This window comes from Thamnophis elegans, chromosome 7, assembly GCF_009769535.1.
Source record: "Thamnophis elegans isolate rThaEle1 chromosome 7, rThaEle1.pri, whole genome shotgun sequence".
NCBI lineage: Eukaryota > Metazoa > Chordata > Lepidosauria > Squamata > Colubridae > Thamnophis > Thamnophis elegans.
The window spans coordinates 8,125,638-8,139,596 of NC_045547.1; the positions used below are offsets into that span (position 1 = coordinate 8,125,638).

The window sequence follows — 13,959 nt, forward strand, 5'->3', positions numbered from 1 at the left end:
AGTCAATGCCTTTTTTTCCTTTTTTCCCTTCTTTCCTACACTTTTCTCCATTCCCTTTCCCTTCCCTTTGTTCCTTATTATTTGCTCTTGTATTTCGTATAAGCTAATTAAAAAAAAGGAACATTATGTACTGCTGGCTGCCAGCTTGGCTGGCTTCAGAAAAGGGACCAATTCCTGGAAGTCGCAAGGACCAATGGCTATTAGATGACCTCTGGGGGTTATATGCTAAGAGACTAGTGGGCTTCCACGTACAGAAGGCCCAAAATCGGGCGCGGGGTGTCACACGTGCATGCGCGGGGGAAGCGGGAGTGAAGGAAGTCACGTGCAGATGCGCAGGGGGAGGGGTCTTGCTCCCACATTGCATTATGGGTGCTGGCACGCGTGCTGTCGCAAACACACATACACGCCCTGTTTGCCATCACTGGTACATAGAGGGACATTCAGTTCTTTATCATCTCTGCTCAGTCAACTTTACAAGCACGAATGTTGCAGATGATCAGTTCCTCTACAAGTTCTCATCCAACCTACACTTCCAAAACTTGCTTTGCGCTTACCTCCTCTTCTGTCCTTATCTCTCCGTTGACGCTCGAGCAGGACGAAGGGCTCTCATCACGATCAAACGCACACCTCTGTTTTAACAGAAAATTAGCATGCTGGTCAGTTGAAAGGAAGGTGAATTTACCAAGCAAACCTAGGTATGTTTTGGAAGCACAGCTGCTATCTAAGAGGACAAGTGCTAAATGCCTGAAGCCAAGAAGAAATAAGAGTTTGGTTCCTGCAGAGGGTACATAGAAACATATTTTTCAAGAACCCAAAAGGTTGAATGCACGTTTTGCATGCCAAAGGCCTTAAATAACCTCTCAGTTTTAGGGCTGGGGAAAACCCTGGTTGATGTTTTCAATCAGCACAGAGGATGCTGTTCTAGACTTGATCACCTAGATTTGATCACCTAGATTTGATCATCTCAGTTGCGGTTTGTGCTGATTGGAACCAAACAAAGTTATCCTTTGAGAAAAATTTTCTTCAAAAGAGGGTTGCTAGCCATCAGAAATGTGTGAGCCCAAATCCCAGAACTCGTTCCAACTTTGTCTGAGACAATGCCCCAGATAAATTGACACAGTCCCATTTGGGAAATGACAGCCTGTTGTGGCCCGCCAGCAGCCAGTGGAGCTGGCAGCAGAGTCGGACAGTGAGGAGGTTGGTGAGGAGCATGGGCCAGTCCTGGAGGCTGGGGAAGGCTCGGACGAGGGCTCTGCGTCGGAGGCAGAAATGGGGCCAAGGCGTCTGGCAGTGATCAGGTGCCTACGGAGCTAGACAGCAGTGAGGCAGAGGAATAGCTGGAGCCTGTTCCCAGTGTGCGCATGCACAGAGCTGCCAGAAGAAAAGAACAACTAAGAAATCAGGGTAGACTTGGGAGTAAAGTCACAGGTCGAAAGTGATTGGCCCCTCCCACAGGAGATAAAAGAGTGAAAGGGGAGGGGGCTTTTGCAGGAAACAATTCGTTTGTTCGGTCATTAGATTAGTTTCAGGAGTGTGAAGATCTGTCCATGAATCTCAGAGATTCTGTGCCCAGTCTTTCCTTGCACAGCACCTCATTTGGAAAATATTTACATGGCAGCTTTCCAAGATAGATAAGGTCCATAGTCATAAATATTCCTTTGAAAGACTGTTTGCCAGGCCTTGCTGGATGTGAATGAGAGGAATTCACATTCGTTTAATAAAAGGGGTTTTGTTGGGATCAGGACTCTGCCTCATGCGTTTTGGGGAAGCCTAGGTCAGAACACAGCCTGACAATTATTAGTAGGCCCAGTTTTAAAGGAAAGGCATTCAAGATAAAGGTATTACAACACCCATGCTTTACTGCATCACCCACATAGTATCCAACTTCATTATTGCATTTAGCTGTGAGGGCATGTGGCACTCTTTTACCTACGACAATGACAATAACAACCCTGGCACTTGCATTATGATACTTGCATCATGTATTATTTTTAATGTTTTTCTCTTTTATTGATTTTATTGTAATGCTTTTGATTGTCAGGAGCTGCCTAAACTATGAGAATTCAGCAAAATACAAGTTTAATAAATCATGATTATACGATGACAGAATGCAGAAAAACCAAGACATTAGAGCCAGGCTGGTCTAGTGGTTAAGGCACCAGGCCAGAGTCTGTGAGACTGTGAGTTCTAGTCCTACCTTAGGCCTAGAGGCCAGCTAGGTGACTTTGGGAAGTTTGTTCCCGAACCTCCGGGCAGGCCATTGAGCCATTTTTCGCCCTCCCCAGGTTCTGGAGGCTTTCCTGAACGGGGGTCATGCCCGCATGCGCATGGGTGGGATTCGCACGCAAATACAATTTTTTGGTACGCCTTTAGAAAAAGGCTAGCTATCATTGGACTGGCACGTACACTATATTACCAAAAGTATTCGCTCACTTGCCTTTACTCGCATATGAACTTATTGTAAGTGACATCAATTCCTAATCCATAGGGTTCAATATGACATCCAGCCTTTGCAGCTATGACAACTTCAACCCTTCTGGGAAGGCTGTCCACAAGGTTCAGGAGTGTCTTTATGGGAATTTTTGACCATTCTTCCAGAAGCGCATTTGTGAGGTCGCACACTGATGTTGGACGAGTTTATGTGGCCTACCACTTCGTGGCTGAGTTGCTGTCGTTCCCAAACACTTCCACGTTCTTATAATACAGTTGACAGTTGACTGTGGAATATTCAGGAGCGAGGAAATGTCACGACTGGATTTGTTGCACAGGTGGCATCCAATCACAGTTCCACACTGGAATTCACTGAGCTCCTGAGAGAGCGACCCATTCTTTCACAAATGTTTGTAAAAACAGTCTGCATGCCTAGGTACTTGATTTTATACACCTGTGGCCATGGGAGTGATTGGAACACCTGATTCTGATTATTTGGATGGGTGAGTGAATACTTTTGGCAATATAGTGAATGTGGGAGGGGAACCTTTACCTTTACCTACCTGACAAAGTACACCACAGAACAGTCTTCTTAAATACTTCTCCTTGAGTGACTCCAGAGCAGCTACAAAACATTAGACAATAGTTGATGAGTATCTATAAACTATAGCTTTCCCATTCTCATCTAACAAAAATATATTAAATAAATGAATATTCCAGATAAGGAAGACACCATCTGAGGTAGTCCTCCGTGTATGACCACCATTGAGGCGAAAATGCATGTTGCCAAGTGAGAAATTTGTTAAGTGAGTTTTGCCCATTTTATGACTTTCTTGCCACTTTTCTTTTAAAATTTTTTAACTGATTTTCTATTAAATACATTTCTTAGTGCTTAATAAACATCAAGTTTTCTGGGAATTTAGTTTTCTTAACAATACAAATTTATGTTCTTAATCTCCACCCCTTTTTTCCAACCATTGGTAAAATAAATCCCATGTTTGATAATATTCTTTCTGTTTAATTTTCAATGTCAATCTATCCATTTCTGCACAATCTAGTATCTTCCTATCTCTTCATTTGGGGGCATATCTTCATTTTTCCAGTATTGTGCAAATATCCTCGCTGCTGTTAAGACATGCAATATTAAATACATACTTTTCCTATCAATTTTGTTTCTGCTATTATACCTAATAAAAATAGGAATTTTAATCAGGGTTAAAATCTACATGTTTCCTACATGATTAGCTAGGGAAGAAATTTGAGCCATAATATAGAGTTAGAAAAATGGGTAAATTATGGGAAAGAAATTATAAATTTACAATGGCAGTAGCTTACAAAGAAAACCTCTATAAAATGTTTTATAGATAGCATTTGCCTCCAGTGAGATTGGCCAAAATGTACCCAAATTTATCCCCAAAATGTTGGAGATGGAGCCACAAGTCTGGAACATCCTACCATATGTGATGGACATGCCCCATCACAAGGAAATACTGGTGCAAAAACCAGAAGCATTCTTATTAGGACTATTAGACCAAAAAATGGATAAACAATTTCAATACATAATCATACACATACTCACTGGAGCTAGGATGGCTTTTGCACAAAACTGGAAAAAAATCAATACACCCGCAGATGAAACAATAATTAGAAAAGTACTCGAATGTGCAGAGATGGACAAAATGACAATAGAACTAAAATAAAGAGAAGAATCGGATTTCTATAAAATATGGAACAGCATTTATAAGTGGCTAGAAAACAGAAGCCAAAACAGAAAATAGAGAATGTAAATATATGGTGATATAAATAATATTATTTTAAATGTTAGTACTACTGTTGTTATATTATAGGACAAGGTAAAAGCAACAGGGAAGCAAGGCAGAATGGAGAACTATAAAGGCTAAACATGAAAGCTGATACAGAAGGCTCTATAATTATTTTATATTGTTATGTATGTTTTGTGTTTTGTTTTTTTCTTATTGTGTTTTTCTTTCTGTTTTTAAAGATTAAAACATTCAATAAAAATTATTTAATAAAAAAAAATCTACATGTTTCCTATCAACTTTTCTAGCCACCGGTGTCTCTTTGCCCATTTATGATAAAATGTCCACCATACATGATAAAATGTGTTTGTCACCATGGTTGTTAAATTAGTAACCCAGTTGTTAAGTGAATCCGGATTCCCAATGGCCTTGGCTTGTCAGAAGGTTGCAAAAGGGGATCACAAGACCAAGGGACACTGCAACTGTCGTAAATGTGAGTCAGTTGTAAAGCATCCGAGTGTAAATCAAGAGACCACGGGGATGCTGCAACGGTCATAAGTAGGGAAAGCAACTGTAAGTCACTTTTTTCAGTGCCATAGCAGCTTTGCAACTTAAGTCACTAAAAGAATGTTTATAAGTTGAAGACTAGCTGTATACATTTAGGCAAGAAAAAGGAAATGCACAGGTGCAGTATAGGTGGTACCTTGCTCAATATTAGTAACTGTGAAAGGGATCTTGGAATCCTAGTGGACAACCATTTAAATAGGAGCCAGTCGTGTGCAGCAGCTGCCAAAAAAGCCAACACACTTCTAGGCTACATAAACAGAGGGATAGAATCAAGATCACGTGAAGTGTTAATACCACTTTATAATGCCTTGGTAAGGCCACACTTGGAATATGGCATTCAGTTTTGGTTGCCACAATGTAGAAAAGATGTGGAGACTCTAGAAAGAGTGCAGAGAAGAGCAACAAAGAGGATTAGGGGACTGGAGGCTAAAACCTATGAAGAATGGTTTCAGAAACTGGGTATGTCTAGTTTAATTTTTAAAAAGGACCAGGGGAGACATGATAGCAGTGTTCCAATATCTCAGGGGTTGCCACAAGGAAGAGGGAGTCAAACTATTCTCCAAGGCACTTGAGGGTAGAACAAGAAGCAATGGGTGGAAACTAATCAAGGAGAGAAGCAACTTAGAACTGAGGAGGAATTTCCTGACAGTTAGAACAATTAATCAGTGGAACAACTTGCCTCCAGAAGCTGTGAATGCCCCAACATTGGAAGTCTTTAAGAAGATGTTGGATAGCCATCTGTCTGAAACGGTATAGGGTTTCCTGCCTAGGCAGGGGGTTGGACTAGAAGACCTCCAAGGTCCCTTCTAACTCTGCTATTGTATTGCATTGTATTATATACCATCACACTTGCTGTCAATCAATAGCCAATGACAGACCTACTGCAAGGCCCCAGTTTCCACAGGCAAAGTTTTTCCAATTATAGTTTTTGAGGAACAATAAGAAAGAGAAGTTGCCTTCACACCTTTCTTGTTTTGGAGCCAAGTTCTGGACCACATCAGGAACTTGAAGCAATGTAGCAACCTCTGCTCTTACACAAGTGAGTCATCTCTAGAAATCACAGAGCTATATTGGACTATATATCAACCCTCATGACTCACAGCAGCTCAGGATGTTGCTGTTAGCTGTGAAGTTGTATCCCACCCATTGCAACCCCATGGGCAACGTACCGCCCATGGGGTTGTCACAGCAAAGATACAGGAGTGGGTTCAGGGGTGGGTTCCGGCTTCTCCTACTGCCGGTTCGCTCAGGGATGTGCTTCCGGGGGGGGGGGGGTGCTTTGCGCCCGTGCTATGCTTGCATGTGCAGAAATAAAATAATTGCTTCTGATAGAACCGGTTCGGGCATGTGTCCGGTCGAGTTACTACCTACTCGGCTGAACCGGTCCGAACTGGTAGGAACCCACCTCTGAGTGGGTCGCCATTTCCTTCTCCAGTGGGTCACGTTGTCAGAGCTCTCTGCTATGACCTGTCCGTTTTGGGTGCCCTGCGCGGCAGAACTGATAGCTTCATTGAGCTACGCAAGACCCTTCGCCACGACAAGATAATAATCAATTGTTTTGTCAGCCCAGCATAGGGAAGATAATTCTTTTATCTGTTAAGAATTATAGTATAGTTAGTTGACTTATAATGATTCATTTAGTGACCATTTGAAGTTACAACCTTGTTCAGCTTCCATCCATTATTCCTTGTCTGGCTTTCAGGTGCTTTGGAAAATAGCTGAAAATAGCAGCCCCTCAAATATTGGATCACTGCTATCCTGTCTCCCCGGTCTCTCTCTTCACTAGACTAGATATATCCAGTTCCTGCAACCGTTCATCGTATGTTTTAGCCTCCAGTCCCCTAATCATCCTGGTTGCTCTTCTCTGCACTCTTTCTAGAATTTCAATATCTTTTTTATAGTGTGGTGACCAAAACTGAATGCAGTATTCTACGTATGGTCTTACTCAGGCTTCATATCCCCCAAGACGAATGCAGGTTGCAACCTAAAAGGATGGACGGAAGGACCAAAGAGTTGAGAGATACTTACTACTTTGTTCCTTAAGTTGCCATTCCAGCTGTTGGCAAGTTTGCGTTAAATCTGTATTTCTACCCCGGAGTCTTCCTTGCTCGGCAGCGCTTTCTTCTAGCTTCTTCTGTAAAGATCCTACTTCCCCGTGGGCAGCGTGAAAGTCACTCTCGCGATCCTTAACCTTAAAGAAAGCAGCGACAGCAGGTCAACTCAAGTTTCCGGCATCAAATGCTGCAAGACGCGCTCCTATGGGCCGCTTCCAAAAAGAGACCAAAAACACATTTCTTCTCTTTCCGGAAGCCATGAACTCTTCGTGCTTCTGCATTTTTTGAGGGACAGGTTCTGCTTGTTGGTGTGCACCAAGCGTTGTTTTCCTGTGCAGAGCACAAGAAGTTGTCACCCCCCTCCCCCCCCCTCCTCCAGCCTAGCTTTGACTTCTTCCGCAATCACATTTCTGCAAGTTCCAGATGAGCACACCAGTTCTGCTTTCGTTAAACCAAGCGGCCTACAGCTAGCCACTGTAAAGCTCTTTCCCCCCAGTATTTTACAGAAGGAAACTGAGCCCCCCCCCCCACCTCCGGTGGGGAAGACAGCCTCAACATACCGAAAGGAATAATGCAAGCAGTCACTTCACCAGGACTGCACATAAAGACTTCATAATAATTAAGATTTCAAAGCAGCTCAGCAGCTGGACTGAGAGAAAGAAGAGAAAAGAAGAGAAGAGAAGGGAAGTATAGCATAACATAACATAGGATAGGATAATAGAATAGAATTCAGGATAGGATAGAATGATAGGATAGGATTATAGAATAGAATAATATAGCATAGGATAGGGGAGAAGAGAAGAGAAGATGAGAAGAGAAGAGAAGAAGTGGAGTGGAAGAGGTGAGAGCAGAACAAAACCAAACCGAACCGAAGAGAACATAAGCAAACGAAACAAAACAACGAAAACCTTCTGTAGCTTACAGGTAGTTCTTGACTTATGACCACAATTAAGCCCAACATTTCTGTTGCTAAGCAAGACAGTTGTTAAGTGAATTTTGCCTCGTTTTACGGCCTTCCTTGCCACCGGTAAGTGAATCACCACATTATTTAAGTTAGTAACAGGGCTGTTTGAGTGAATCTGGCTTCCCCATTGACTTTGCTTGTCAAAGGGGAACACGTGACTCCAGGACACTGCGGCCATCATAAATGGGAGCCAGTGGCCAGGCACCCAAATTTTGATCACGTGACTGTGGGGATACTGCAGGGTCATGAGAAAAACGATCCTAAATCAATAGGGCACACAGGATTCATAGATGCACCAAATGTCTGGGTCAGATAATTCACACTACTTCATATTTTGGCATCTCTAAAGATTGTTCCACCCTTAAAAAAACAACTAGCTCATAATCTGGCGTTGCCCGGATAATTATTTATATGGGGGAAAATGTCCGGACCAAACATAATTTCTAATTGTGGATTCCCACCCCTCTTACCAGAGGGAGTCCCCTTGTGGAGTATGGTGAAGCTGTTACCATGGCAACTCCACTGTGCTGTACAATAGAAGTCATTTTACGGCAGTACAGTAGAAGCCATTTAAAGGCACAACAGGCTGTATCTTAACAGAACACACACCCTGAGGGGTATTAGGGGTGTCTTACCTCCACACTATTTTTTTCCACAGAGTAAGTCATCTGTGTACCAAGATTGGTTGAAATTGCTTGAAGGTGTTCCAGAGTTATGCTGGAACACACACACACACACACACACACACACACACAGCCATTTATATCTCTATCTCTATCTATCTATCTAGACATAAAAGTTTGTTCCATCTTTTTAAAACAATTAAAGATATAAAAATACAATGTAGGATACCTACCCTCTTCCCAGCTTCCTCCAATTGTTCACTTAGCTCTTGCAATTTCAATCTTAAGACGTCTGCTTCTGCCAAAGCTTCTTCTTTGAGCTGGTTGGTGGACTGGATCTCATGTTGTCTATGAAGATAGTAAGCACTCTCGTATTTATGATGGTTGCAGTGTCCCGGGGTCATTTCATCCCTTTTTGTAACCTTCTGACCAGCAAAGTCACTGGGGAAGTTGCCAGATTCACTTAACAACTGTATTACTAATTTAACAACTGCAGTGATTCATTTAAACAAATGTGGCAAGAAAAGTCATAAAATGGCCAAAATTCACTTAGCAAACTTCTGACTTAGCAACACAACAGGGCTCAGGATTCCTTGTACTGTACATATGCTCAATCATATGCATTTACAGGCTTAGGAGCATTACGGGGTAATGCTTGAGGATATTCACCTACAGGCAGTCCTCAATTTATGACCACAATTGGGACTCAAGTTTCTGTTGTAAGTCGTTACAGTCGTTTAAGTTGGGTTGCATTCAAATTTTACAATTTTTATGGTGGCTATTAATCACATGGTCATTAAGGAAATCACATGATCAATAAGTGATCCCTTTTCCCTAAGGGGAGGTTTTATTTTTCCCTCCAGAAAATTGGTCAAAAAAAGCTACTAATCACAAATCGCATGACCGCAGGACGCTGCAACCAGTCGTAAAGGTGAGCCAGTTGCCAAACATCCAAATTGTGATCATGTGACTGCGAGGGTCAGGGATGGTTATAAGCACGAGTACAGATCATGTCACTTTTTCCCAGGCTGCTGAATCTCTAAACTGTAGCTTTAACAAATGGTCCTTAGTTTACTTGCATATATCAGTGGTGGGATTCAACATTTTTAGTATCAGTTCTGTGGGTATGGCTTGGTGGGCGTGACTTGGCTGGGTGGGTGTGGAAGCGAAAGGATACTGCAAAATCCCCATTCTCTCCCCACTCCTGGGAGAAGGATACTGTAAAATCTCAATTCCCATCCCACTCCGGGGCAAGGATACTGTAAAATTCCCATTTCCTCCTCACTCCAGAGCAAGGATATCCCTATTTTCATCCTATTCCAAGGCTAGGATACTGTAAAATCTCCATTCCTTCCTCACTCCAGGGCAAGGATACTGTAAAATATCCATTTCCACCCCACTCCAGGGCAAGGATACTGTAAAATCTCAATTCCTTCCTCACTCCAGGGCAAGGATACTGTAAAATCTCCATTCCGTCCTCACTCCAGGACAAGGATACTGTAAAATCTCCATTCCGTCCTCACTCCAGGGCAAGGATACTGTAAAATCTCCATTCCTTCCTCACTCCAGGGCAAGGATACTGTAAAATCTCCATTCCTTCCTCACTCCATGGCACGGATACTGTAAAATCCCAATTCCCTCCCCAGGCCACTAACCGTCTTTCCACCTCCATTCTCCTGTGCAGGGCAACAGAAGAAGACCCAGCCGATCAGCTGGGACTCCAATCAGCTGAGACTCTGGAGGCAGCAAAAGGATGGGGGTGGGGCCAGTCAAAGGTGGTATTTGCCGGTTCTCTGAACTACTCAACATTTCTGCTACCGGTTCTCCAGAATGGGTCAGAACTGGCTGAATACCATCTCTGATATACATGCACCTTCTTTCTTTACTACGTTCATATTTTTATTAGTTTATCATCCATCTTCTTTCTTTCAACTTTTAAGCCTCACCCCTCCCCCATCTACTAATGTGGACTTACAGAGAAAGGTCAGGTCATTTTTTGAGTCCAGTTTAAAAATGGAGCGAATGATGGCCTTTAAGCTGCCTTTCAAAAAACATTCTCAATCTGTCAATTTGATACATTCTGACATCTCCCAGACTTTACCCACATATCTATTTCCTTTCTAACACAAAGAAGAGCCTTCTTCTCTCATTTTCTTTGGCAGAGACCCATTGCTAGTTCCTTCCCACTGGTGGGAGAAATATGGGGGGTCATGTCCTTCACCTACACCAGGGGTGTCCAACCTTGGCAAATTTTAAGACTTCTGGACTTCAACTCCCAGAATTCCCCAGCCAACATGCTGGCTGGAGAATTCTGGGAGTTGAAGTCCACAAAAGACAGAATAACAGTTGGAAGGGACTTTGAAGGTCTTCTAGTCCAACCCTCTGCTCAAGAGATCCCATACCATTTCAGACAAATGATTGTCCAGTCTCTTGTTGAAAACCTCCAGTGTTGGAGCACCCACAACTTCTGAAGGCAATCCGTTCCACTGGTTAATTGTTCTCACTGTGAGGAAATTTCTACTTAGTTTTAGGTTGTCTTTCTCCTTAATTAGTTTCCATTCGTTGCTTCTTCTCTTGCCTAAAAGGGCTTTGGAGAATAGTTTGACTCCCTCTTCTTCGTGGCAGTCCCTCAAATATTGGAAGCTACCATGTCACCCCTAGTCCTTCTCTTCATTCAACTGGACAGACCCAATTCTTAAAAGTTGCCAAGATTGGACACCCCTGGCATAAGTGGTAACACTTGTGGACTTCAACTCCCAGAATTCTCTAGCTAACATGCTGACTTGGGAATTCTGAGAATAGAAGTCCACAAGTCTTAAGCTTGCCACAATTGGACATCCCTGACCTATGCCCTCTTACCTCCTACAGAAATGCATCCTGTGGGTATTATGGGCTACCAATCCTTTTTGGGTTTAGCCTTATGGAGATGTTACCACATAGCAACCCAAACTGAGATTGAATTTACTGAATTGTAGGGAATTTGCAACTGACTAAATGCAGAAACCATACATTCTATACATTGAGAAAGAACAACCTGGACAAAAGCATTTTCTTTAAATGTAGCTGCTCCGTTCTCATCCTCCGCATGTTTCCCGCCATTTTAATGAGCTCCTTATCCAGGGATTCCTTCTGAGCTTCCAAAAAATTTAGTTTCTGGAGCCATAGGGTTCTTTTATTCTCCAGAGTTTTCTTGAGGTCCTGTGTGGAAGTCAACACAAACATCTATAGAGCCACCTGCGGACACATCGTGGACAGCCCACAACATCTTAGATGTCAAGGTCCTCTTTCGAACACAACGGACGAACATCATCGATCTACAGAGCACAGCAGTCTATTGGTTGAATTAAGCCAGAGGTCAGCAACCCAAGGCTCCGGAGCCACATGTGGCTCTTTCATCCCTCTGCTGCGGCTCCCTGTTGCTCAAAATATGCGTCACAACCGCCAATGGGTGATACCTGCTGGCACATGATTTATTGAGCTTTTTATTGAACCAACCATGGTTAAATCCAAGAAAAGAAAAGTTTCAGAGGAAAACAGAACGTTTAATTCAACTACATATGCTAGTTTTGTGGCCCCTCAGGAAATAGTCAGGTGATCTGCTACTTCACAAATTCTGAGAACAAGGAGGAAGAATCAATGCTAGATTCCAAGCCGCTGTAGGCCCTCCTCTTACCAGAAAGCCCCTCAACATTAGCACCCCCAGAAAGGAACAAAAAGAAAAGAGAAGAATCTAAAATCAGATTGGAGCTTTGGCAGCTGAAGGAAACATCTTTCACTTCTGCCTTTGTCTTATTTTCTCCGATCTGCTAAAAGAGAGCTGCAAAGCCATCAAGCTACCATTCCTCTTAGAGGACCCAAAGTTGTGAGGCAAAAATATTTACCCGCAGAATCCCAGATAGAAAATGCCCTGATATATGCAACTGCATGGTTTGCTGGGAATTCATATTCCAATACATCTGAAGGGTGGCAGATTAATTAAAGGTGATCCAATGCTTACAAGGGAATTTGTCTTCGGGGAAGCTAACCTAAGAGCACGCTTGCCTGCCATTCAAGGGTTATTTACCACCAAGGTCTTCTGGTAAGTTTCTTGCAGATCCAATTCACAGTCTGTTGGGTTCAGCAAAGGCAGCCCTGCTAAATCTTCAACTTGAGAAAGTTCTTCTCGCTGCAAAGAAAGAGTTGGGAACATGGGAAACATCCGAAGGTATCATAAAAGAGTCATTGGATTGAAAGGGCTGCTGGACCTGGGATGTTGTCTTTATACAAGCCTGGTTTAAGTTGCGAATAGCACAAGTTGTGTCTGACTTTTCACAATGCCACAGACCACAGCATGCCAGACTCTCTATCCTCAACAGGGAGACTTCAATTTAAGAATTTAATTTGCTTATTCTGGTTTTCTGTCTCCAGTCCCAAGAACAAACGATACAGAGTAATACGAAACTGTAAAGCAATTGCAGGATTTAAGTCATCTGAACCCACTGTTCTCTTTTCTGTTATCTGCCTGTCCCCACTATGCCTTTCAAGACAGAAGGCAGGATTCAACAGGTACAGCTGAGATTTAGGGGCTTTCTTAGATGTTTTTCTCCTGTGCTTCAGGAGAGCTTACAAAACAAAACACCAAATATTTTTAAAGAAATGTATGCAAGTATCCGAGAGAACAACAACAAAAGAAGTTTAATGTTTTAAAGCGGAAGAATAAGGATGTATTCGCCAGGCCTCTCCGGAGGGGGAATTCTATGATGTTATTAGCATCCCAGTGTTACCTCAATGGAATGGTTTGGTTTGGTTTGGTTTGGTTTGGTTTGGTTTGGTTTGGTTTGGTTTGGTTTGGTTTGGTTTGGAATGGTTGGGTTGGGTTGGGTTGGATTGGAATGGAACAGAATGGCACGAATGGAATGGAAAAGATTGAATGTGATGTGATGTGATAGAATGGCAAGGCTGGAATGGAATGTATTGATTGCAATGGATTGGATTGGAATGGCACAAATAGAATGGAATAGATTTAATGGAATGGAATGGATCTAATGGAATGGAATGGATTGGAATGGATCTAATGGAATGGAATGGATCTAATGGAATGGAATGGATTGGAATGGATCTAATGGAATGGAATGGAATGACACGAATGGAATGGATCTAATGGAATGGAATGGATCTAATGGAATGGATTGGAATGGATCTAATGGAATGGAATGGATTGGAATGGATCTAATGGAATGGAGTGGATCTAATGGAATGGAATGAAATGGATCTAATGGAATGGATCTAATGGAATGGATTTAATGGAATGGATTGGAATGGATCTAATGGAATGGATTGGAATAGATCTAATGGAATGGAATGGAACGGCACAAATGGAATGGAATAGATCTAATGGAATGGAATGGATTGGAATGGATCTAATGGAACGGAACTACACGAATGGACTGGATCTAATGGAATGGCTTGAAGTCTTAGAACAGAACATTTGTATGCAATATTTTCTTTTATAGTCTGGACACAATTAGCAGTATTGATAAGTGAGAAGAACCTAGATGTTGTGTTACCTAAATGGGAGGAAA

The 13,959-nt window shown here is 42.4% G+C and overlaps 1 protein-coding gene across 1 annotated transcript in view; it reads right to left on the reverse strand.

Moving 5' to 3' along the window:
- LOC116511221 (lymphoid-restricted membrane protein-like) overlaps window positions 1–13,959 on the reverse strand; it is a 68,748-nt gene that overhangs the window by 32,444 nt on the left and 22,345 nt on the right. Inside the window, exons 15-20 of the mRNA XM_032221090.1 lie at window positions 12,462–12,563; window positions 11,433–11,596; window positions 8,632–8,746; window positions 6,786–6,948; window positions 2,994–3,055; window positions 555–629 (exon numbers count right to left, since the gene is read on the reverse strand). Coding sequence (XP_032076981.1) covers window positions 555–629; window positions 2,994–3,055; window positions 6,786–6,948; window positions 8,632–8,746; window positions 11,433–11,596; window positions 12,462–12,563 — 681 coding nt within the window. The remainder of the gene's footprint in view (window positions 1–554; window positions 630–2,993; window positions 3,056–6,785; window positions 6,949–8,631; window positions 8,747–11,432; window positions 11,597–12,461; window positions 12,564–13,959) is intronic.